Source organism: Kryptolebias marmoratus, linkage group LG3 (assembly GCF_001649575.2).
Source record: "Kryptolebias marmoratus isolate JLee-2015 linkage group LG3, ASM164957v2, whole genome shotgun sequence".
NCBI lineage: Eukaryota > Metazoa > Chordata > Actinopteri > Cyprinodontiformes > Rivulidae > Kryptolebias > Kryptolebias marmoratus.
The window spans coordinates 28,905,992-28,928,187 of record NC_051432.1 but is presented as its reverse complement, the minus strand read 5'-3'; the positions used below and the strand labels follow the sequence as shown (position 1 = coordinate 28,928,187).

The following is a 22,196-nucleotide window of genomic DNA, read 5'->3' as shown; positions in this document are numbered from 1 at the left end:
AACACATGCACAGAAAACCTCTGCAGTAAATTAAAGAGTGATCAGTGGAGAGCAAACGCTTGGCTTTTTGAGCTGCATTTCCAAATCCTGCACCGATCAGTTCTCCACAAACAGAATTTGTGTGTGTGTGTAAATCTAAAATTGTTAGGATCAGTGGATGCAAATGATTTCTTTCTGCACCTGTGGCTGTATGTGTGGTTTATGTCTGAAAAGTGGCTTTTTTAATACATCTGTTAGGCAGGAGCAAACATGAGACTGAGCTCTCAGAGAACAGATGTAAAAATGTGTAAAAAAAGAAAAAACAACTTCAGAAAATGAACTGGTGTGTGCTGAGTGTTCCGTGCTTTAATATAACAAGCCTGGAAGGAGTGAGGTCTCCCCCTCCTCTTCATCAGCAGAGAGCTGCACTCCACCAACTGGGACTTCCTCTGTTTAATCAAATCAAGCAATTCCAATAGCAATTTATTTTAGGGCACACCAAACGCCCAGGAGGCAAAACCAATGGATGCCCAAGGCTCCTGCCTCGTCTCCCTCTCTGCAGTCAGGGGGCCGTGAGAGATAAATGACAAGTTTAATTTTGTTTCAATCCAATTATGATCTAAATAACACCAATCTAGTCCAGTTAGGTACAGTCCATCCAATGTGTTTGGAATCAGTTTCAAATCAACACACTTTAATTCAGCTTATTAGTAGTTATAAACTGCTAGTTTGTGCATCAAGTCATGATTTCAAATCCATCCCAGACATGATCTCCTGCTCCTCCTGGAGGATACTGAAGTGGTCCAGTGCCAGAAGGGTTATTCAGTCTGTCCTGGGTCAAGTGGCCTGGACCCCCTCAGGTGACTCCTGGATCTCTGAATTCCTCACATTATCTCCACATCTGAGCCCCCGACACCCTCCCAAAGGAAAAACATAAAAACTCAGCTTGTTCTTTTGATTATCCGGAGCTCATGGCAGGAGGGCTGGAATTAAATCAGAACTTTGACACAGAGACAGTGTGTTAAACATCTGTACCTGAAAATTAAAAATCATTTCCTACTTTTTTCACCTTTCATAGAAAAGAACGACCAAATCCAGCATCTTTGTCATTGTTAAAAAAAATCCTGATCTGTTTGTTCTGTTCCATCCCATCATGACTTCTGATCAGTAACAATTCAATCCCAACCTGAAGGGAGCGTTTCAGTTTTTTGTACCAAAATATTATATCATATTATAGATGTCAAGCCACAGATTTCCAAAAAACAAACAAACCGAGGTCAGTAACTGTGCTGTGAATCTATGAAGACAGAACAATGATCCATAGATTTTTATCAAACAGCCATATTCAAAGAACGTCCTAAATGTGACCGTCTGTTTCCAGTTCATGGGAGGCTCTCCAGGCTGGAAAGAGTTAAACAGATAAAACCAGATAAAGCCAGGATCTTTTGCTTTCTATAATGCATCTCAGCATTTTCATTGAACCCTTCCAAAGGAGGATTACCAACTTGTCAAAAAAGACAATGACAAGGCTTACTGTAAGTCTGCTGCTTTCAGCCAATTTAATTGAAATTTTAATTGTGTATTATGACATGATCAGTGCTTTAAGGCGGATTGATCTTCAGTCTGGATCCAGAGAAGGATCCCTGTGTAAAATATGTAGCATGACCTTTAATGCTTAAGTTTTCTGCCTACACAAGTCTTTTTTTCCATTTATAAGTCAATAAGTTTTAGTTGCTCCTCAGGATTTGTGGCAGGTTTTATTGGATGTGTAACAGAAAAAGAGCAAACTTGTAAACAGGAGTATCCGGATGAATTTCCATACGTAGAAGCCACATCATTAAATATTTATATCAAACTGCATCTCAGTAAACTCTTTTCTAATGTGGATTTTCACAACTGTTGAAACACACGAACAACATATTATGGTCTCAAGTGGTATTTTTAGTCATTTAGACCAACTAAATAAATAATATATTTATGCGTGGTTAGTAGTTTAGGACGGGACTTCGAGTTCCAAAGAACTTTTATTTTAGCAATTAATAGTTTTTGTAGGATTCATGCTGCGTATAACACTTTAAACCAACATATGACTTAACATGGGTTTTAACCAATTTTGTATGTTTTCTTGGTATTAAAAATTCTGTCCTGAATAAAATAAAATAAAAACAATGACTCGTTCTGCACTCATGGTGGGAGGAGCCATTTCTGATGACCAATAAGATCACTTGTTTTCCAGCAGTTAGAGGTAGATAGAAATACATTTTTTGAATCTGCTTTAACTAAATATAAAATTATTCATATAACTGATTAGTTTCCTTGTAGAAATAAATTCCTTCAGCATCTGTTTAATGAAACACTTAATATAAAAGAGTTTCTGTGTTCATTTAAAGTGTCCCTATTAGTTAAAGGCTTGACAATACCCAGTAATTTTAAACTGGTGTACTAATGTTCAAAAGTTTAAAGTAAAATAACCAGAACCAAACAACGAGAGGAAACAGAAGAGCTGAAACCCTGCAGTATATATTCCCAGGGAGGATGATTACCAAGTGGCAGCAGGTGGGTTTATTACTAACTGAAAACAGGTGACAGGTGAGGAGCTGGAACAAAAGAAACTCAGGACAAGTTTACGTTCTTGTTTTTTAACCACAAGGACAAAACAAGGAGCATGGTTTCACTGAAGAAGCCAAATAATCAAAACTGAAACAGGAAGTCAACCCAAACGGTTTCAGTATTTTTTTGCAGTCAACAGTAATCCAAGTCATCTGAGTTTGAATAAAATCCCATGGAGGAGTCAAGCAGAGCAGGAACTATTAAAGAGTAAATTTTCACCAAAACTAATCTAAACTTTCCTGCTAGTTGGAGTGTAAAGAGTAAAAAGTGTCCACGATTGTTTGCTCACCTGTCTGTCGACATTATTTCCTGTAACACCTGAAACAACAAACTGGGTAAAGCTTTGAGAAAGAGCTTAAACTCAAAGTTTACAGATTTATTTTTATAACTTTACCTTTCATTTTTACTTTTAATATGAATGCAGTTTCAACCTACAGGCTTTAAAGTAGGACTTCTGCTCTGGGTCATGTCTTGACATTTTCTGTAATCCTCCATGTTGTCGTATCTACCAGAAGAATCACGCAGAGTCTCATTCATCATAAATTGGCAGTAATAGCAGCCTGTATTGACAGCCGTGTCCCACATGTGCGCTGCAGTGCTCTACCCTGAGATGTCAGCGGAGTCAGCCCTGTTCTGGAATTGATCTCTTGGTAATCTTCTTCTTCCCCCCCGAGCGTCTCAGCAGCTTAAAGAGTCTGTCATCCCTCTCCATCCCCGGGCTCTCATCAGCAGCAGCGGCAGCATGACTCTGCCTGGTGGCCTGTCTCTCTTATCTCTTTTAAGGACAACAAAAGCCTTCGGACATGTGCATCATGTGACCTATGGTGAGGCTTTCTGATGAGTCACACAGCCGTCGTTGGTATTCAGATCATGTGTTTTCTCTTGCTGTACTGTACAGCCAGTGGAACCACTGCTGTTAGTTTGGCGGCGGTCACCATCATCATTAGGCACCGCAGCTATTTCAGGGACTGCATAAATAAAGGTAAAGCAACTATAATTACCCCCATACTTTATGCACTATAACTCATTTCAGCATCATTATGCTCGGCACTGGAACTTGTTAAGGTTATATCCCTGCAGAAATTAACTTCTTCATCTTTAATGACTCCATCTCTGTTCATTTTTTTCTACTTTAGAGAACATCCTCTCGATCTGTCAGACTGGTTTAAACTTCCCATGAAGAAGCAAAAACAACAAAACAGCCAAATGTTATTCTGAGCAAGTTACAACTGAATGACTCGTATTTCCTGAAAATTTAGCACCAAAACCTGAGCAATGGGAGTTTGTCTGTCTACATTTAAAGTATTTTGTCTCATTCTTCCAGCAAACATGCCTTAAGATGTCCAACAGTGAAGGACTGAACTCAATTTATCAATTTATTTTTCAATTTATCTGTTGCAGATAGAAGATAGGTCAGGACTACAGGACCCGTCTCCTCTTCTTCCTCAGCTTTTGGAACATGAGCAGAATGTGGTGCTCAAAAGTGCCCAGAACCATCACAGAACCCTGACTCAAGCCCAGAACCATCACAGAGTTGGGCTTGTTGCTGTCAACAGTCTGGATGCTCCTTTTCCAACTCATTCATGTCATCCAACAAAGATCTGGGATCCTGATCCAACGGATCCAGTTTTTCACTGAATGATGGTTCATCCTAGAGAGAAGATGGCCGTGCCTCTGAACTGGATTAACATCAGGCTTCTTTCCCTCACAGTAAAGTTTATTTAGTTCAATCAGGTGTTTGTGAATGTCAGTTCTCGATGTGGTGCCCTCTGAGAGCGCAGCTGTCAGATTCCTGAAAGTTTAATATTCTGCTTTGTGGAGAGAGGAATCTGCTAATTCTTTCAGTGATTTTTAAAAGCATCTTATTTACAGTCCAGTTGTTTCTTTACTGGAGCAGCAGGTTTTGAGTCCTGCCTGCCAAAGACCCCAGTTCCACCTCGACAGTTCCCATCAACATTTCCTAAAGAAGAACTTTTACTGGACAACTTGGAAAACAGTTTCATTATGTTGAATAACCGTCACGTCTGAACAGTAAGCAGCTAATGTGCTTGTTTGTGGAGCTTGTTTTTACAGTTTACCTTGTAAATCTTGTTATTTCTTTACAAAGAAAACAAGAAGAAATAACAGACTTCTTTCCATTTAATAAATATGATTGTAAATGCAATAAACAATTACACACAGCACAGTTCAGGTCAAACAAAAACACTTGAACATTTTACCGTCTGTTCTTATACAAAAGCTGTACAGTAATAAAAGTCTCTTTTTTTGGATTATTGTTAATATTTCACTACAAAAATAATAATTTTGCTAATTCTGCAGGGAGGGGATGGTGAGAAAGCCTGTCTACAACTCGGATATGTTTCCCACAGCCTTTGGTGCCGTCACATCCCAGCTCATCCAAACCTGAAGGCTGGAGATTCCTCGTGTTAGCAAGACTTTCCTTCTGCTTTGACTTTTTAAGCTCAAAAGCAGGGATTTTCTCTGGCCGGAGCCAATTTCTGTTTCCTTGCTTTAGAAAGAAGAATCCTTCTTCTCTGTTCTTTACTACAGATCTGCTTTTACTATATTTTTCTTCAAGCCACAGTATATGAGCTATACAGACAAAAGTGGGAATTCTTTTCTCAAATTGGAAATTTGAAGCACTTTATGCCTCCCAAAGGATGACCTTTACATTCTCGCTTTGCAAAACTTAAAAAGAAACTCTGAAAGAATCTTAAGTGTAGACTTTGATGGAAAAATCATTGCAAATTGAAAAATCACTTGTGTTTGTGCAACAAAAATCCTTCCTTTCAGCCGAGTGCAGATTTGGTCCTGGTCCAATGCAAATGAAGGGAAACTGGGACCAAAATAAAGTTAAGATGCACCTGAAAGATCTGAACTCAGACTGATGACTCCGCTCCTCTGATCACTTGTAAATGTGACATAACTCATTCATAGAGGGTTCAGAGATGTAACTGTGAAAAACATCCTGAACCATTTCTGAATTTAGCCCAGAACATCTGCTCTAAAAGAACATGCCTCAGGCAACACAATGTGAATTTAAAAAAAAAAGATTGCTGTGAACCAATGTGTTTGTTTCCTCTTCTGCTTTCAGCTACTGAACTCTTAAACCAAAAGACAGAAATAAAACAACTAAAAGTTTAACAAGGAGGAGTTCTTAGAATAAACAATATTAGAAACAAAATGCTGGAAATGATCTTATCATATCTGTACAACTGGAGAAGATTGTTTCTGTTAGTTGTTAATATTCTGACAATGTTTCCAAGTTTAAATCCAACCGTCTTGGTTTCACTCATCAAACCGGAGCTCCTGAACCTCGAGTACTGTCACCATCTAAGATTAAAAAAACAAAAAACAGAAACAAACAATCAAACACAGCCAACTCCATTCTGCAGATTTATAATCCAAAAATTCATCTGGAATTTGCACAAAGTCTGATTTCTGATTAGAAAAGCCTCAACTTTATTGTGACCACTTCAAGTGTTAAAGGACGGCAGTTTTTATAAACTATTTATTATCCCTTGATTCAGCTGAAGTCTCAGTAAATCAGTATTGCTATGTTGTTTGTGATCTTTGCAAAAAGTGTCACATAAGTGTTCATGGTTGTCTTCTGTCCTGTTTGTCTCTGTGTCCCTGTAATGGACAGACGACCTGTCCAAGGTGATGATGGAGACATGCATCAGCTGTCCATGACCCTGCACGGATTAATGGGTGGATGAAAAAAGGTGTTCGTTTTAACTCATGTTGCTAAAAATCTCTGAGCAAATCTAACAAGTTTTACAACTTAAAGTAGAACAGCTTGTCTGGGAGTTTCAACTGGAAGGTAAGACATGAAAAGAACTTATAAAAACATATTTAACCTGCTTGGCTTGTCAGTAACTTTAGTTTGGGTTTCTAAAATAACCTTAGTTGATGCCAGTATTGGTTAGCACCAGATAGCTAACACCAACCCAAGTTGTAATATTCTAATAACTCAGATTTTCAGTCGTTCCTTTTAACTCACTGTTACTCTGATTTAATAGGTCTGACATTTCAGCCCAATTCTTTGGTAGAAACCTTGAATCAACTGATAACCAGCTCAGTTAAAACTACTCAGGATTAATTTGGTCCCAATTTGACCAAGAACTGGGATATAAATTGGGCTATTTTAACACATCAGATTATAAAGTGTATTATTATTGTTATTATTTGTTAGTTTTGACACTTTCAGGTTGCCAAGCCTTTCTTGAGTTTAATGATAATAAAATAAACTTATTTCTCCTAACAACCTCCTGGTTCTGGCCCATAAATTTCCAACCACTTTAGCAATTTTACAGTTTTTTTTAAGCTTTCCCTCTGGTGTGTTTAAACATGTAAAAAGAAATCACAGGATTCAGAATAATAAAACTTTATGAGCATAAGCAAAACCCTTTCCTTCGCCTTTGTTTTGGAAAAATACTTCAGAGGCATGAAGGAAATTTCCTCTTGTTTACACAAAGAAGTCATTTTTCCCTAATTTTCCACCTCCCTGTTTCATCCGAGGATGCTTTGAAGATTTCTTGAACAAACAGAGCAGAGGTCTGTAGCTTTGACCCCAAACAACATGAAAATGGGAAATGTTTGTAGTTATGAATCAAAAAGAAAACAGCAATTTGAAATATAGATATGTGTTTTTTTGGGAGTGTGTGATGGGGGGGGGGGGGGGGTCTAAAGTTTTGCTTCTAATAAAAGTCTGGTACTCTCGGATCTTAGATTTATAAAAATTTGTTGCATTATTTTTACTTTTCCTACTTTTGCTAAATTGTACATCCCCAAAAGTGGTTTCCATTTCAGACAAAGTGATTTCTGTTTTGCAGCATTAAGGTACAAAACAGCTACCATTTCACACCCATGCACTTAATAATATTATCATAAGCAACCCTGCACAGCAGGTTCAGACAATGAGTGGATTGATAGATATAGCTATGATATACTGCATTATTACGTTTTATTTAGTTCTCAAACTCCTGGAATCTCTCAGTGGTGGTGTTTAAAATACTTGTGCCAGGCACAGACTTTCAACAATGCAGGTCTACTGAAGCAAATGCTGCTTGTATGAAATACAGAGAAAGCACTTGAGTTTTTAGGCAAATATAAAACACTCTCATATTATTTTGGGAGCCTAACGCCTGATTTGAATAAAACTTTCATTTTTTCCTGAGAGTTATTGTTATTCAGAAACCATACGGTGATACAGGCCAGAATGCCTAATGATGCAAATAATAAAAAAAATGATAAAATTACTCCAGTGAATTAAACCATCAAAGCTGGGGGACTGCCAGGACAGACAGAAGCAGGCTGAGGTGAGTCCAAACAGACAACTGTAGCAGACGGTTTCTGTTTGCACCCATAAAGTCTGGTAAACTACAAAATTACAATTTGGCAGAAATACGAACTGACCTGGAGCCTTAAAGGTTCAGGAAGGTTTTGTGGCTCAAGACAAAAGCTGCAGCCTCACAGTTCTTACCGGGACCGCAGCGGATCACACCGCTGTATGCAGGTAATCAACTCCCCTTACACATTTATAAAAAAGATTATTCAGCTCTGAAAAGAGTCTCCCTTCGGGTCAAAAGTAAAAAAGAGAAAAACAAGATATGAAAGGCATCAATCAGGCATGTGTCAACTTTTAAGCACCAAGGGGCTGGATGGTTCTCCGATCAAGCTCTTCATTCGTGCAGCCCTGCAGCATCTGCACTCTACTTCTCCCACTCCTGCAGCGAGTTTTAATGAGCTGGGATGGAGACGGGTCCTACACTGCAGCAGGTCAGGACATTAGCCTAAATGTGTCTCCAACCTCAGCAGGCCACATTAAGTATTCAGGAAGTCAACCTCCTTATATTCTGTCCACTGGAATGCTCCTAATGTGTCCCCAAAAAGCTCCTCTCCATCTGTCTGTCTGTCACTTTTTATTTGGCCCGTTATGCTCCTTGACTTCTGCAAAGCAGCTGTATCTGAATTCAGCTGCCGCCTAAAATCTGAGCTTCGATAAGCCGAATCTGCCTCCCACAGACGCTGAGGATGAGACGCTTCACTTTGTCTCCTGTCATCATGTCACATCCCCTCCGTCACTCCTAAAAGCTCGGCAGAGATCTGGGCTTGCCCGCTGTGGGAAGGCGTTGTCGTTAGTGAGCATTTCCAAGCACAAAACATTTTACAAACTGGCATGTGTCATAAATAGTATCAGAAGCATTAGATTAACAGCAAAAAGTTGAAACTGATCCTCAAAACTAAAGCCTGAAATCAAATCAAAAGAGGAATATTTCAGTAGAAAAATGTGTATTGTGCCATAAATCAGCTTTTTGAGAACAATAGATCAAAAGCTTTGAAATAACCTATTCATATTTTAGAACAGCATCTCTTTTAGTATGACATTTGTTATTAAAGTACATAAAATTCTAACATAGACATTCATGATTTACAAAATAATTGTGTAATTCACTTCAATAACATACTTCATAAAAGTATATCCATATGAATAAATAATACACTACTGCTGTTAGCTTCATAAAACAGCAAACCGTTCTGAGATATGAGAAGAAATCTAAAAGACGTGGTTTTCCTCTCTGCGTCATGCTGCCAATCCTTCTCCACTCAGAGGAAAAAAAAACAACGGAATTTTGAAAATGTTAGTTTGTCCATCATGTGCTAAAAGAAAAGTGAAAACCTGTACACAGTTTGTTCTGCTTCGAACAGAGCACAGTATGTGTCAGCCAGGTCCAACATGCACAGGTATAAAGCTCCAAACCATTGTGTCCCGAATGGTAAAAAAAGATCCATGATCCATGATGCGTCTGGAGCAGCGTTCAGGCGATGTATGTGGGAAGTTCTGTGGAGAATTTCACATGTACATGAGGTTTCATACATCCTGAGGAGAGACGAGAAGAGACCGAGGCAGGAATCAGAAACTGACTCTGTTTTCACACTCTTTCTTATTTAGTCACATCCAGAAACACCTTTTCTATGAGTCTGAAGGTGAATAAATAAACAGTTTGTAAAAAACTCAAGACCTGCAGTGTTTAAGACAAAACATTCATAATGTAGATTGCTTTTACTACATTGTGGTAAGTTGCGTGAATTTGCTGATGTCTTGTCCTGCTGTTGAAGTAATACTTTGTGTGGTATTACTGTGTGGGAGGATCAAGTACTACCATAGGTACCACAGTAAAATTTTCATTAACTTGTAATGACACAGTAATGCTGAGACAAAACAATTTTCTTCAGCTGCGAACTGAACTAAATATTATATAATTTGACATAAAATCAAATATTAATTTGTAGTGTAGCTATTTTTTTCAAAACTTACTTTAAAGGAAACCCAAAGGTTTTAAAATTTGTGAAATTTGTCTTGTTATTTGAGAATGTTTACAGAAAAGCTGTAAGTGACACAAATAAATTACAGCCATAAATCATGATGGGTGATAAACAGAAAGAAACAACACCAATAAAACAAAAAGCAGGATGAAATGATGCACGGATATCCAGTAAATCCTGGAGAAACAGAAATACTAGCTGCTGTATGTTTTGTCCCAGTGCCTGAAGCCCAGCAGCACAGAGGAGGACAGCGTGTTTAATCGTACCACTAAGAAGCCTCTGTACTGTTTGACATGCTGTCCTGTAGTCTGGACCACTTCACTGAGAAACACACAACAGGAAGCACAGGATGAGAGTCATGAAACAAAAACACAGCCACAACATGATGGGAAAAAGAACAATGGAGTGGAAAAACGGTAAGTGTTGTGTTTTACCGATGGGCCGTGAGTTGAACTCGGTGTCCAGGATCTCCAAAGAAGGCACCAAGTCCTGCTGTGAGCTGGGCGTGGCCTTTGTTGGATCAGCTGGACTCATCATTTCTTGTTCTTTTTCGTTCTGCATCTGCGCATAGACGTTGAGGCCTGGGATCTTCCTTGAGGAAAGATTTACAGTGAGGTAAATGGATAAAACACAAAGCCTGAGCTATACTGAGAAAAATATAAACGTAACATTTTTGTTTTTGCTCCCATGAGCTGAACTCAAAGATCTAAGACTTGTTCTCTGTACACAATAAGCCTTTTTGCTTTTTTCTCTCAAATATTGTGTAAATCTGTGTTAGTGAGCTCTTCTCCTTCACCTGACAGGTGTGGCACATCAAGATGCTGATTAGACAGAATGATTATTGCACAGGTGAGCCTTCGGCTGGCCACAATAAAAGGCTGCTCTAAAATGTGCAGTTTTACAATAATAACACAGATGTCGACAGTTTGGAGGGAGCGTGCAATTGGTGACTGCAGGAATATTAATCAGAGCTGCTGCCCAAGAATTTAATGTTTATTTCTCAACCATAAGCTGTCTTTAAAGGTGTTTCACAGAATTTGGCAGTACGTCCAACTAACCTAACAACTGCAGACCACGAGTAACCACACCGGCCCAGCATCTCCACCTCCGAGTTCATCTGAGACCAGCCACCTGGACAGCTGCTGCAGCTGTTGGTTTGCATAACCAAAGAATTTCTGCTCAAACTGTCAGAAACCGTCTCAGGCTCGTCGTCCTCATCAGGGTCTCCACCTGACTGTCAAAACTGACTGGAGAGGGCAAATGTTTACGTCCAATGGCATCTGGTACGTTGGAGAGGATGAATCCCGGTTTTCACTGGACGGGACAGATGGCAGACAGTGTGGGGGAACGGTTGGCTGATGTCAGCGTTGTGAATCAAGTGGGCAGGACAACGAACACAGGTGCATTTTATTGATGGCAGTTTGAAAGATAGCGTGACGAGATCCTGAGGCCCGTTGTTGTTCCATTCATTCATGACCAATATTTAAGAGAAAAAGGCTGATTGTGTACGCAGAGAAAGTCTTAAATCTCTGAGTCCAGCTCATGAAAAGTGGGAGCAAAAACAAAAGTGTTGCGTTTATATTTTTGTTCGGTGTAAAACACATCAGATTATCTGCAGCAGTTACCAACACGTTCAAATACTAATACAAGAAAAAAATCTAACAGATACAAAGATTTAAAGCATTGTTTTAATGTTTTCTTTTGCTTCTGCTCATCTGTAAATCATCCTGACCCTTCACATGGTTTTCCTTGGAGCTCCACCTCAGCAAGGAAACAGTTTAACATTTCAGAAAGGTCAGCCGCCTGCGTTCAAAGGCCTTCATATTGATAGCAGCTGAAGGTTGACTGACATTTCTTTTGGTGAGAAATGACCTGATAAGAGTTAACAGAAACCCCACAGATGCTTGAGGGGAAAAGTCGAAAGAACGGCCAAAAGCGTCAGGTTGACAGACAGCTATCAACCTTCTCTGCAGCCTCGCCTGCAGCTGCTGTTTACCGAGCTGTCGGGACCTTTCAGCACTTCCAGGTAGGATCTTATTGCTACTTAATTTTGACTGCTTGCCGATACCGAATACTCATAAATACCATTACACCGAAAATCTGTTTGAAAGTCCAGTTGGTGTCAGACATACTTCTACTGCTGCATCCCTAACCACCTCCTTACCAACGGGCTCAGTGTAATTACTGTGTAGAGTCTCGGGAAAACGTTACCTCTTGAATTTGTAGATGACAAACACAGCTAAACCCGCAACCACTACTGATAGCAGCATCAGCATGGCAGAGCCGCTGTGGTTCTCACTGGTGTCCACGAGAGGCGCTGCAGAGACAGGGAAACAAGCGCCGCTCGCTGTCAACAACACGACCGCTTGGCTGGGCTGTATTTCCACCTGCTGACTCATGCAATGAGCGGTGAACAGAAATGACACCCATGAATCAGTTTAATGTATGGACTTCTCTTACTCTTTATCCTAAAAGTAGCAGCATCCCCAATAGGAAGAGGCACACATACGTGTAACGTTGCTCACTCTCTGAATGTCTCTGTGTAGCTACATGGTGGGAGCCAATCAGACACAGGGGTGGGGTTATTAGTTGAGTGGTGGGGCAATAAAAATATGAAAGTTATACCTGACTGTCCACTGTGGCTGCAGCTATTAGAAGTCCACATGCTTTCTGTTTGTCCTACTCACTACTGAAGGTCAAACACAGACAGTTGTGTTTGTTTACCTGCAGACAGGTGAGCTGCGTACACGGTGACTTGGACTCCGGGCCGCAACGTGAACTGGACAAGGTTTTGATTCAAGGCGCTCAGCAAAACCTCCGAGAGCTGCAGAGACAAACGAAGGCACAGTTTCAAAATATTACTGTCAGAATATTTAGATTTGTTCTGCTAAAAATGTAGATCCTGTACATGATCTGTTTTTAGAGGATTTTTATTTTTTTTTGCTGACTAACCTATAAAGCATTCAAGCTTCTGCATGATTTCTGTTTTCCTGTGCACAGACTTGTATTCATGTTTGAATTTGCTGCATTTAACTCGTCTGTGTGTAGGTCTGTTTCTAGTCTTTTAGGTGGGAATAATCCAGGAATTCAAGGCTCTGACTGATGAATTGTACAAATGTTGATGCTGTTTCTTCTTTTTCCAGTCAGCTGCAGGATCTGGAGGAGCCAAACGGACCGGTACAGAAGACAGAGTTCAGTTTGTCTGCCTCTCTTCAGATGAATTCATGAACAACACAAAAAATAACAGTCTGACAAAAAAATAAGGTTTTAGCTCCAACAAGGTGGTTCCTAAAAAGTTCCTGGCTGAGAACTAGTCGTGCTGCTTCTTTTCAGTCCTGTTCCTCTGCCCGACTTACTTTTTATGCGTGACACTTGTTATTTTCCACTTGCTATTTTCTAGGACAAGCTGCTCACAATACTGAGATATGCCAGGTTTTCTGCTAACAACTCCTTGAGAATCACCTTGTTAGAGCTAAAATCCTATTTTCTGTTGGTCAGTCTGTTATTCTTGGCATTTTTTTATCTGTTTAACTACAGAAAAGGGAACAAACTGTATCATTGTGACAGGCTGTTGGTACAAAAAGAGCCTAAAGATTCAGTTTAAACTTTGTAAAGTTGCTTTATTTTTTGAATTTAGGAGTTGTTTTACTTTGGAATGAGGTCAGAGGTCAGAGTTAAAATCATATTCCTCTGAAAATGTTCAGGTAGAAGAACTAAAAGCAGGGAAAAACCCTTCAGAAAGCCTAAAAAATGTGTCTCAGGAACACTTTACAAGATTATAACATTTGGCTTGGAAGGAAAATATAAAGAAGTGAAAACTTATTGCATTTTGAGACTTGTTTCCTTTCAGACAGCTCTGTGTTGGTCTCAGAAGTGCTTCCATTTATTAACTGTGTGAGATGTTTGATATTTATCACAGAATGTAGGATATACTTTATAATTTTAGCCTCCTGCTGCAGTTTAAAATGGTTTTAAATGAATAAAAAGTGCTGAGCTTTAAGGTTCAGAAAAGCTGCAATTGTGCAAAAGAAATATTTCCTTTCTATTCATGTGGACAGATGTTGAGTCATGCAGTATTATAACAACAGTTTCTATAAATCAGGACTGTTTTCTGTAAAGACAGAAGGATTAACTGGAACCCATCATCAGTTCTGACCTGGAAGAGGTGGTTAGAACACAGAAATTACCACTTTAAATACCAAACCTTATTGTAGCAAAGGTTGCTGCATTATTTGTAAGCATCCGTGACCTGCACAAACATCTCTGTCTCCACAGAGAGCATTCTGCTTTATGTAAGAGTTTTTGTCCATGGGACCTTTCCACAGTGATGCATAATGCAAACTATTCAGCCCTGCTTGATCTGTGCTGTTCAGACAGGCACACAACCTTCAGACGGAGAACTTCCTCTGATTGAAACCAGGCAGGTTCATGTGACCCACGGCTAAATTATAGGAATAATAAAACCTGGAGTCCCCACACAGATGCTTTTTATTCACACAATTACAAACCTCTTTTTAGAGTCAATAATGCTCCAATATAAGTTAAAAATGAAGAGTTTAATAATATTCTGGTATCAAAAATGAGCCTGTACGGAGCTGAATATTAAAACAAAACGTTTCCGAAGTCCTGATGCTTTTTTTCCTCTCTCTGCTGCAGAGACTTCATTTATCTTATCTGCCTCGTTTGCCAAATTAATTGTGAAATGAGTAATTTCTTTAGTCCTTCATCCTCCCCTTTGTACTGTTTAAATTTAGTCTACGCTTTGACTAATTACCTATTCACAATGTATACCAGGGTCAGTAAATCTATTATACATTCTAATAAGCAGAGTCTGCTCCACACTTGTAAGAACTTTGGGATGAAGATTTATGGCTGAAGAGGAAGTTTGCAGGAAAGAAAGAGAAAAACTGCGTCTGATTTTCTTCCCAGCTTCCTTCTCTGGAAACACATTCAGCATTAACTCATCTGTTACGTGACGCAGACAGCCATTTTAGCTCAGGTTGGTACAACGTTTCTTTGTCTGGTTTTCAAGGCGGCTCCCTGCTCCCCCACCTCACCTAACAGGATGTGGTGGGGTGGGGGTGGGGGATTAAAAGACATTGGCCTTTATAATGTGATGATAGATGTTGGGTTTTTTCGTCAGTCGGCGTGCATTAGACTCATGGGTATAAAAGCGTAATACTGACATCTACTGGCAGAAGCAGGAACTTTAAGATGAGATTTTATTTTAAGGCACAATTACTGGACAAGCTGCAGCAATGAGAAGCTTCTCCATGAGTCACAAAGCAGCTCTGTCCTGGGGTCAAACAAGGGGAGAATAACAAGGTGGCATCAATCCATCTACGCAGAAACGTCTTCAGAAACCCGAGGAGGAGGACCGATGCTGCTGCCTCACCTGATCTAAATGAGCCGAGCTCTTCTCTGGTTTCCCCTCAGGTGTCTGCTTGTCAGGAAGGAGGAAGAATTCAGCTGCGGTGGGTAAACCTGGGAGGACAGTGACCAGAAGCTGGTCCTCTGTCACACCTGTAGCCTGCAGGGAAGACAGGAAGGAGACGGGTGGAAGAAGCTGTTTCACTGACACTAAATCAGAGGAGGCTCACATAATCACACGAGTCTTTTCTGCTGAGAAAGAGTCCTAACTGAGTGAAATGACCTGAAAGTATCTAAGAAGCAGATTTGATAGAAGCTGGTTCAGTTCTCTGAAGTCCTGCCTCTCAAACTGTGGTACAAGTGAAGATTTGGTATCTGTTCACAAGTAAATAAATAAGTGTTTGTTAAGCATCAGAAGCTGAGCTGAGGAGGAATCAAGTACATTACAAACCATGCTGCAAATGGAAAAGTCTTAAAGAGAGAGTCCCTGTAGAAAAGGCTGACGATCTTTAACTGATGTGTTTTTGGCTGTTTCAGCAGAACCACTGAAGTCTACAGCAGACCTGGCAAACAGTGATTCCAACCATCTGTGAATCTCAGTCAGCCCGTCAGTTAGGGCAGCGTTTAATAAACCTTTATCACTAAATAAAGATGTATTTGACACTTAAAAAACATATTACATCAGTTTTATTAAACCATTCATTTAAAACGACAGTTTTTGTTGCATATTATTATGTGTTGTTGTGTTTTAGACAGCTGGGGTTGCCACAACGAGTGAACTGTTATTTTACGCTGGAAGCTCTTCCTGACACAACCTGGGCTGGAACCTGCTGCCTCAGGATCACAGAACCACCGAGCGATCACAGCCCTGGTACGTTTGAATTATATGCAAGTGTGAGGACAAAAGAAAAACACTTATTAGATTACTACAAAGAAAAACGATATATGACAATATGTTGACCTGCTTGAGTCCAATCTTTGTAATAAATAAAAGAGTAAAATAAGTATTTAATTTAGAGATAAATAAGCTACAATAACAAAAACTGTTTGGAGTAGAAAGTCCAAAGAAGCCACAGGCTTCACTTAACATCCCATTTCCTTTGTTTATCCAAGAAATTCAAAGATAAAGATTCCTAAAAGTGTTCGGATTAATGAGTGACTGAAGTGTTTTAGGACCCCTCCTCAGTGGTGGACCTCAGATCCATCAGATGTTCCCTCAGCCAGTTCATGAAGGGTTAAAGTCCAGATTTTAAAAAAAGCTGCTTTGCTTTTTAGCTTAGAAATAAAATTTCAAGTAAACTGGTTAGTTTGCTTCAGGTCAACACATCTTTTGTGAAAGGACAGGACATTTTTCTAACCCAGAACTCTTTGAGGTTCATGTTGAGCACTAATTTATTCAGGATTCGTGGAGATAAACACAAATTCAAGTTTTGTAGCAATTCAGGAAACTTTCCGGGCTCTCAGATTTTCTTTCATACGTTATTTTTACACAGAATTTAAGTGTTTGTAATATTTGTAGTATTGTTGTTGTTTTTAATGTGTATCCTGCAAGCTTCTGTTTGTTTTCACTTTGCTGCTGATGAGGGACAAAAAAGATTATTCTATTCTATTCTATTCTATTCTATTCTATTCTATTCTGTTTGCTGGGAAATCCTCATGTTTTAAAGTTTACATCCAGTTCTCACACATTAACTCAGTTCCTGTTGTGTCCGTTCTGCTGCACTGTTAGAGGAAAGGAGGAAGAGATGAGGAAAAGCTGCTGTTTTTTCCTGGTTCCTGGTTTATGAGCTCTTTTATGTGGTTTTGCTGCAGTGAATGCTGAAGAGGTTTAAACCCATCAAATCATATTTTTATCTTAATCTGTCTTCTTCTCCGTGTTCTGCCTGGACGAAATAACAACACAGTGAGGACCGCAGAGACGGATGTATTTTCAGCATCAATTTTGATTTTGCTGGATCAAAAATATGTGTGAAAATATGATGCAAGACCCAGACTGCTTCTTTCTGGGAGTTTGAGGATGTGTCAAAAAGGAGTTAATGAGTCAGGCTCGGTGCGTGTGGGTCTGAATCATTTCTTACACTTGACAGCTTGTGAAGTACTCATCTCCCAGCGTCCCCTCAGGTCACAGCAGAACACACACTCTGACATTTATTCTTCTTCATGAACATCCACAAGCTTGTTCCTGTGTGGCCCTGAACTCTCCCCGTGTGTTCAGAGCAATCAGACGCTCCTCCCCACCTTTTCCTTCCACTCTCATCATTTATCCTCATAAAAGTCTGAATGGAGACTGGGAGCTCCGTGGAGGTCGCAGCGCGCTCCGAGGTCCAGCTGAGCCGGAGCGGAGCAACACATTTACCTGGATCAGAGAGTTCCTGATGACCCGGCTCACATCCAGCCTCCATTCTGGAACGTCGGGGTTGTGCTCGTCCAGGTTCGATGAAAAGGCCAGCAGATGAGACTGGAAGTATTCTGCAGGGACGAAAAAAGCATTAACAACACCAACAACAACAACAACAACAATAATAACAATAATGTTTGATATATTTCCTTTCATATGGCTTGAAACAAAGATTGTTGTTGAGATTCAGATTTAGAGATCTTTGGGGTTTTTTCTAAAAAGAAATAGAAGTTTTGTTCTGTTCTGTTAAGTCGTGATGAAAAACAAGCATCCATCTTTCTAAGAGATATTAAAACTGTCCGACACAAAGCAGCCTTCTCTCCCTGCAGAAAGTAACAAAACTGCTGCAAAATGAAGGATCTGCAGTTTTTAAAACCACTTAAGGTGGCTCAAAGAGTTCGCACAGAGGTTAAAATTAAAGGATGGTAAAGTAAGGCGCAGAGGAAAACTGGACTTAAAAAGAAAAAATAGTTGAAAACAATATAAAGCATTGTTACCATTAAAACAAACCAAGACACAGAATTTTATAAAAACAAACCCAGAAAATAAAGTTTAGATAAAATAAAATAAAAGACAAACAAAATCCTATCATTTCAGTCTGTTGAATAAATATGAACAGGTGGGAAAGTTTACAGATAATAACTTATTTGTTCAAATAATTGTATCTGTAGGTTTTTCTGTGCCAAAACATAAACATGTTTTATTATAACTTTGTGCATCATGTGTTGTTCTGTTTTTGTTTGTTTTGGAAACAAATTCTTACTTATCAGCTAAAATGGGTTTATCCTGTAGGAACTGAATTTGAAGCGTTGTGATTATAAATGTTACGGTTAGTAAATAAAGAATAAACCTGCTGAAAACATGCCTATTTGTGTGCAACACTTGGTTAAATGTGTTTGATTACTGCCGTGAAGCTAACTAACAAATATAAATATGATTGTTGCTGTTTTCCCAGTTTGCAGGACTGTCTGAACCATTTCGACACTAAGACGATTGCTCAGATAAATGTGCCAGCTGTCAGTCTTTGAGTCTGCTGTTTAATTGTGAAGAAAAATATCCACACCAGTTGGTTCTGAATCCTTGGAGGTGCTGGCTGTATTTATTTCCAACCCAACAGCAGGTAAACAACAGCTCAACAAAAAGACGAGCAGCTAAACTGTGGAGTGATGAACATTACGTGTTTGGACAACCATCTTTGTAGTTTCAACATGCTAAGGTTTAGAAGAGTTCACCAACAGCAATAAAACATCTTAGTTTTCTGATGTCAGAGTTTTTAACTCAGATCTGTGAACATGGATGGACACAGTATTTTCTTCTCTTACATATAGTTGCTTCTAACCTTCTGTGTTTGTGTAAAATATCTAGTTTTAGTGTTGATTTAGTAATTTTCTTGTTTAATCAAACTCTCTGTTTGATTAAAACCCTAACCAAGGACGACTCACTGAAGGTTTCCATATTATTGGGTAGAAACCTGCTGAACAAAGCAGCATGGCCGTCAGTTTAATGTGGAACATTTTCTGTGCTGTCCTTGATTCAAACACATTTAAATGAACTTCAGCAGTTATCCTTCCTAACAAGAAAATTAATTTCATAACTGCAGTGTCTGAAAAGGGTTTTCAATGCTTGAAAAATATTATTACCAAACTATTTAAACCATTTTGTTTTCATAATTACATCTCTATAAATCTCTTGGTGTGAAATGGCTCGTAGTGAGCTCTCTCTGATTCCTCTGCTGTCTCGTCTCACCGTGGACAGCGACGGTTTTCCTGTCCTGCAGGATGGAATTCCCAGCAGACACCTGCACGGTGATGGTATTGATGCCTTCCCTGGAGAACGTGCACGCCACGCTTCCCTCCAGGGTGATTAAAGGCTGCTGGAGGACACAAACACAGAGTGAGAGAGAGACGGGGGATTCCCTGGAGAGACCGCGTTCAGCAGCTGGTTCACATCTCACACGGAGGTTGTTTACACCGCAGAGGTGTCGGCGTGCAAATATCACACACACGGCTGCTCCTGTCATTACTCACAGCTTCCATTAGTCCTCAGATCTCTTTCAGAGTCTAAGGACCTGTCCACACAGGAACACTGACTTCCATAAACAATATTTTTAGTTTTTGTTTCTAAGAGTTTCCTCGTAAACTAAGAGCAGTTTCTGGAAATGTTTTCATCCACACAGAAACATGAAAATGACACAAACGCTGCAGTAACTCTGCCAGGCCTGTGTGTGGTGCTGTAACACCAGAGACAGGAAAGAAGGCGCGGAGCAGATGCTCCAAACTGGAAACACAAGAAGAAGACAGATATGCTAACAGATCACATCAGGTTTCTGTTTCAAGTTCTGGAACATGAGGCAACAGAACCTGGGTCCAGCTTTTTTATTTTTTTAATAATTAGTCCAAAATGTTTTTGAAACATAAAGTTTAATGGCAACAGGATTGAAATAAAATCTAGCTGGACACAGAAAAAAGATGTGCCATAAATTATGGTTTCCATTAAGCTGAGATGTCTGCATTTTACTAAAAGCTTTGTTTCCTTTTCAGAAAGCATTTATCAGAGATTTTCTATTTGAGAACATTTCCATAAGAATGGCACACACAAATCCAACAGGACCTAAAAGAACACAAAAGAAAATCAACCTCTATTGTTTTGGGGGTTTAAAACAACAAAATGAAATCAATGAATGTGACACAGAGGTTGTCGTCAGCTGCTTCGTGTTTTTCTGAAAAATGCAGCTTGTTTCACAGAAATCAACCAAACACATGAGAAGAACTTGTATCGTTTTCTGTGAGCTGGTTTGTGATGAAGAGCAGCCAATCAGAAGGAGCTGACTGACAGGGTCAGAGTGGAAGGTGAAAAGATGACAGCTCAGAGTCACTATCACCTCCAAATATGTCTGTTCAAAATGAAAACCAGCAGGAAAGGAAGGTTTGACTCAACAGATTTCTAAATAAAACCAAACTTCTTTGTGAAGGCATTCAGCTGGGCCCATCTGCAGCCAGCTGGAACTAATCGAGGCACTTTGTGTTTATGATTCATCAGCATTCCCTGCAACTTTTATCAGAGCTGATTAAAAAGGCCACGATTTGCTGCATCCTGGACGAACAGATATAGCTCCACAAAACAACAAAGTCAGCAACCTACTTCTTAATTGCAGGCGGACACAGAACAAAAAGTACCTCTGTATTATTTCCGATCCACCAGATGTAGGTGACCGTTCCCACTTGGCTCGGCCACAGAACAGCAGTCAGGTTCACTTCCTTGTTCTTCACCGCCACAAAGGGAGCGGAGAGATGGATGTGCTCCAGCTGACCTGCTCACACACACATGCATCACACAGTGGCTGCTACATTATGCAAAAAGTAAAAGAAAACAAAGCAGAAACAACTTTATTAGTTGAAACGAGGGAAAAAAGAGCGAGTTTATAGGTGGGTGGTGAGCATGCCAGAAATCTCCCCTGCACTGGAACCGGTAGCTGCCATCTGTGCGCTATTTTTCACCGGCGGCCCTCCTGAGCCGGCGGGGCCTCTGTTTGTACGGCTGGCACACAGGATTGACAGATGGGGGAGGGGGCAACAGAGCTCCCTGATCAATAAGTCAGCTCCTTTTACGTCTGTCAGCCCCTGAATAGAGTCGAGCCGAAGTAGAAGAAGATTTGTTCTATCTCTCCTGTTTGTTTGCTTATGAACCTGTTCTGTGAGGAGATAAAGCTCAGAACGTGGTCCACGCTGCGTGCAAGCTGACAGCAGCAATTTCACTGAACGCGATAAAAACAGCAAGAGCAGAAAACTGAAGAGGCTCTTATCTGAACAAACAAACTGCTCACTGCCTCACATGTCACGTGCAGGTAGAGGGTGGCGGTCTCCGAGCCCAGGCTGTTCTCCGCCGTGGCCAGCACCCGGTAGATTCCCACGGTCTTGTAGATGTGTTTAATGCCGTCCTCCATGGAGCTGACGTTGGAGTAGGTGAGCGCGTGGCCGTCTCCGAAGTCCACGGTGATGCTCGTCTTCACGCCATCGCCCTTCACAAAACAAACAGCTTCAGGTTATCTGCAGGACAGGTTCTTTATCTGGAGGTACGCTTCAGCTAAAAAACAACACAACACAAACAGATGCATTTTATTTACTTCTGTAGGAGTCTTGTTGTGTCTGACCCCAACCAAGGACATAATGACAACACAAACATTAATCTTTTCTAATAAGTATGATGAGTTATTAGTTTTAAAATTAATTTGAGTTATAAAGACTATCTGAGGATTGATCACTAACTCAGTCTGAGTCTTTCAGAAGTGTTCAGTGTTATTGAGAACATACAAAAACAAAAAAAACGTACGAACACTGAGAGCGAATTTTTAAGGTTCGCAGTCTGGTTTCCATGGAAACAGCTCAACGAGGGAACGTTTTCCTCTGGTGTGATGAAGCAGCAGGCACAGCTGTTGACATTCACAGGTCCATTGTATAATTGTAAAAAATTAACTTGAACGCCCGCAAAGCGTTTGGTCATCCCCCCCCCC

At 40.0% G+C, this 22,196-nt stretch overlaps 1 protein-coding gene across 7 annotated transcripts in view; it reads right to left on the bottom strand.

Annotated features, from left to right (window-relative positions):
* Positions 1-4,716: 4,716 nt before the first annotated feature.
* LOC108246382 (VPS10 domain-containing receptor SorCS1) overlaps positions 4,717-22,196 on the bottom strand; it is a 157,380-nt gene continuing 139,900 nt past the window's right edge. Inside the window, exons 19-28 of one of the 7 annotated variants that reach the window (XM_025010031.2) lie at positions 21,518-21,704; positions 20,863-20,996; positions 19,433-19,559; positions 17,645-17,757; positions 15,314-15,448; positions 12,643-12,742; positions 12,130-12,235; positions 10,353-10,510; positions 10,185-10,239; positions 4,717-9,472 (exon numbers count right to left, since the gene is read on the bottom strand). In XM_025010031.2, coding sequence (XP_024865799.1) covers positions 10,187-10,239; positions 10,353-10,510; positions 12,130-12,235; positions 12,643-12,742; positions 15,314-15,448; positions 17,645-17,757; positions 19,433-19,559; positions 20,863-20,996; positions 21,518-21,704 — 1,113 coding nt within the window. In that variant the 3' untranslated portion in view covers positions 4,717-9,472; positions 10,185-10,186. Of the gene's footprint in view, positions 10,240-10,352; positions 10,511-12,128; positions 12,236-12,378; positions 12,465-12,642; positions 12,743-15,313; positions 15,449-17,644; positions 17,758-19,432; positions 19,560-20,862; positions 20,997-21,517; positions 21,705-22,196 lie in introns of those variants that run through there. The other 6 variants (XR_005233000.1, XM_037974889.1, XM_017433895.3 and 3 more) reach the window with 6 other exon arrangements.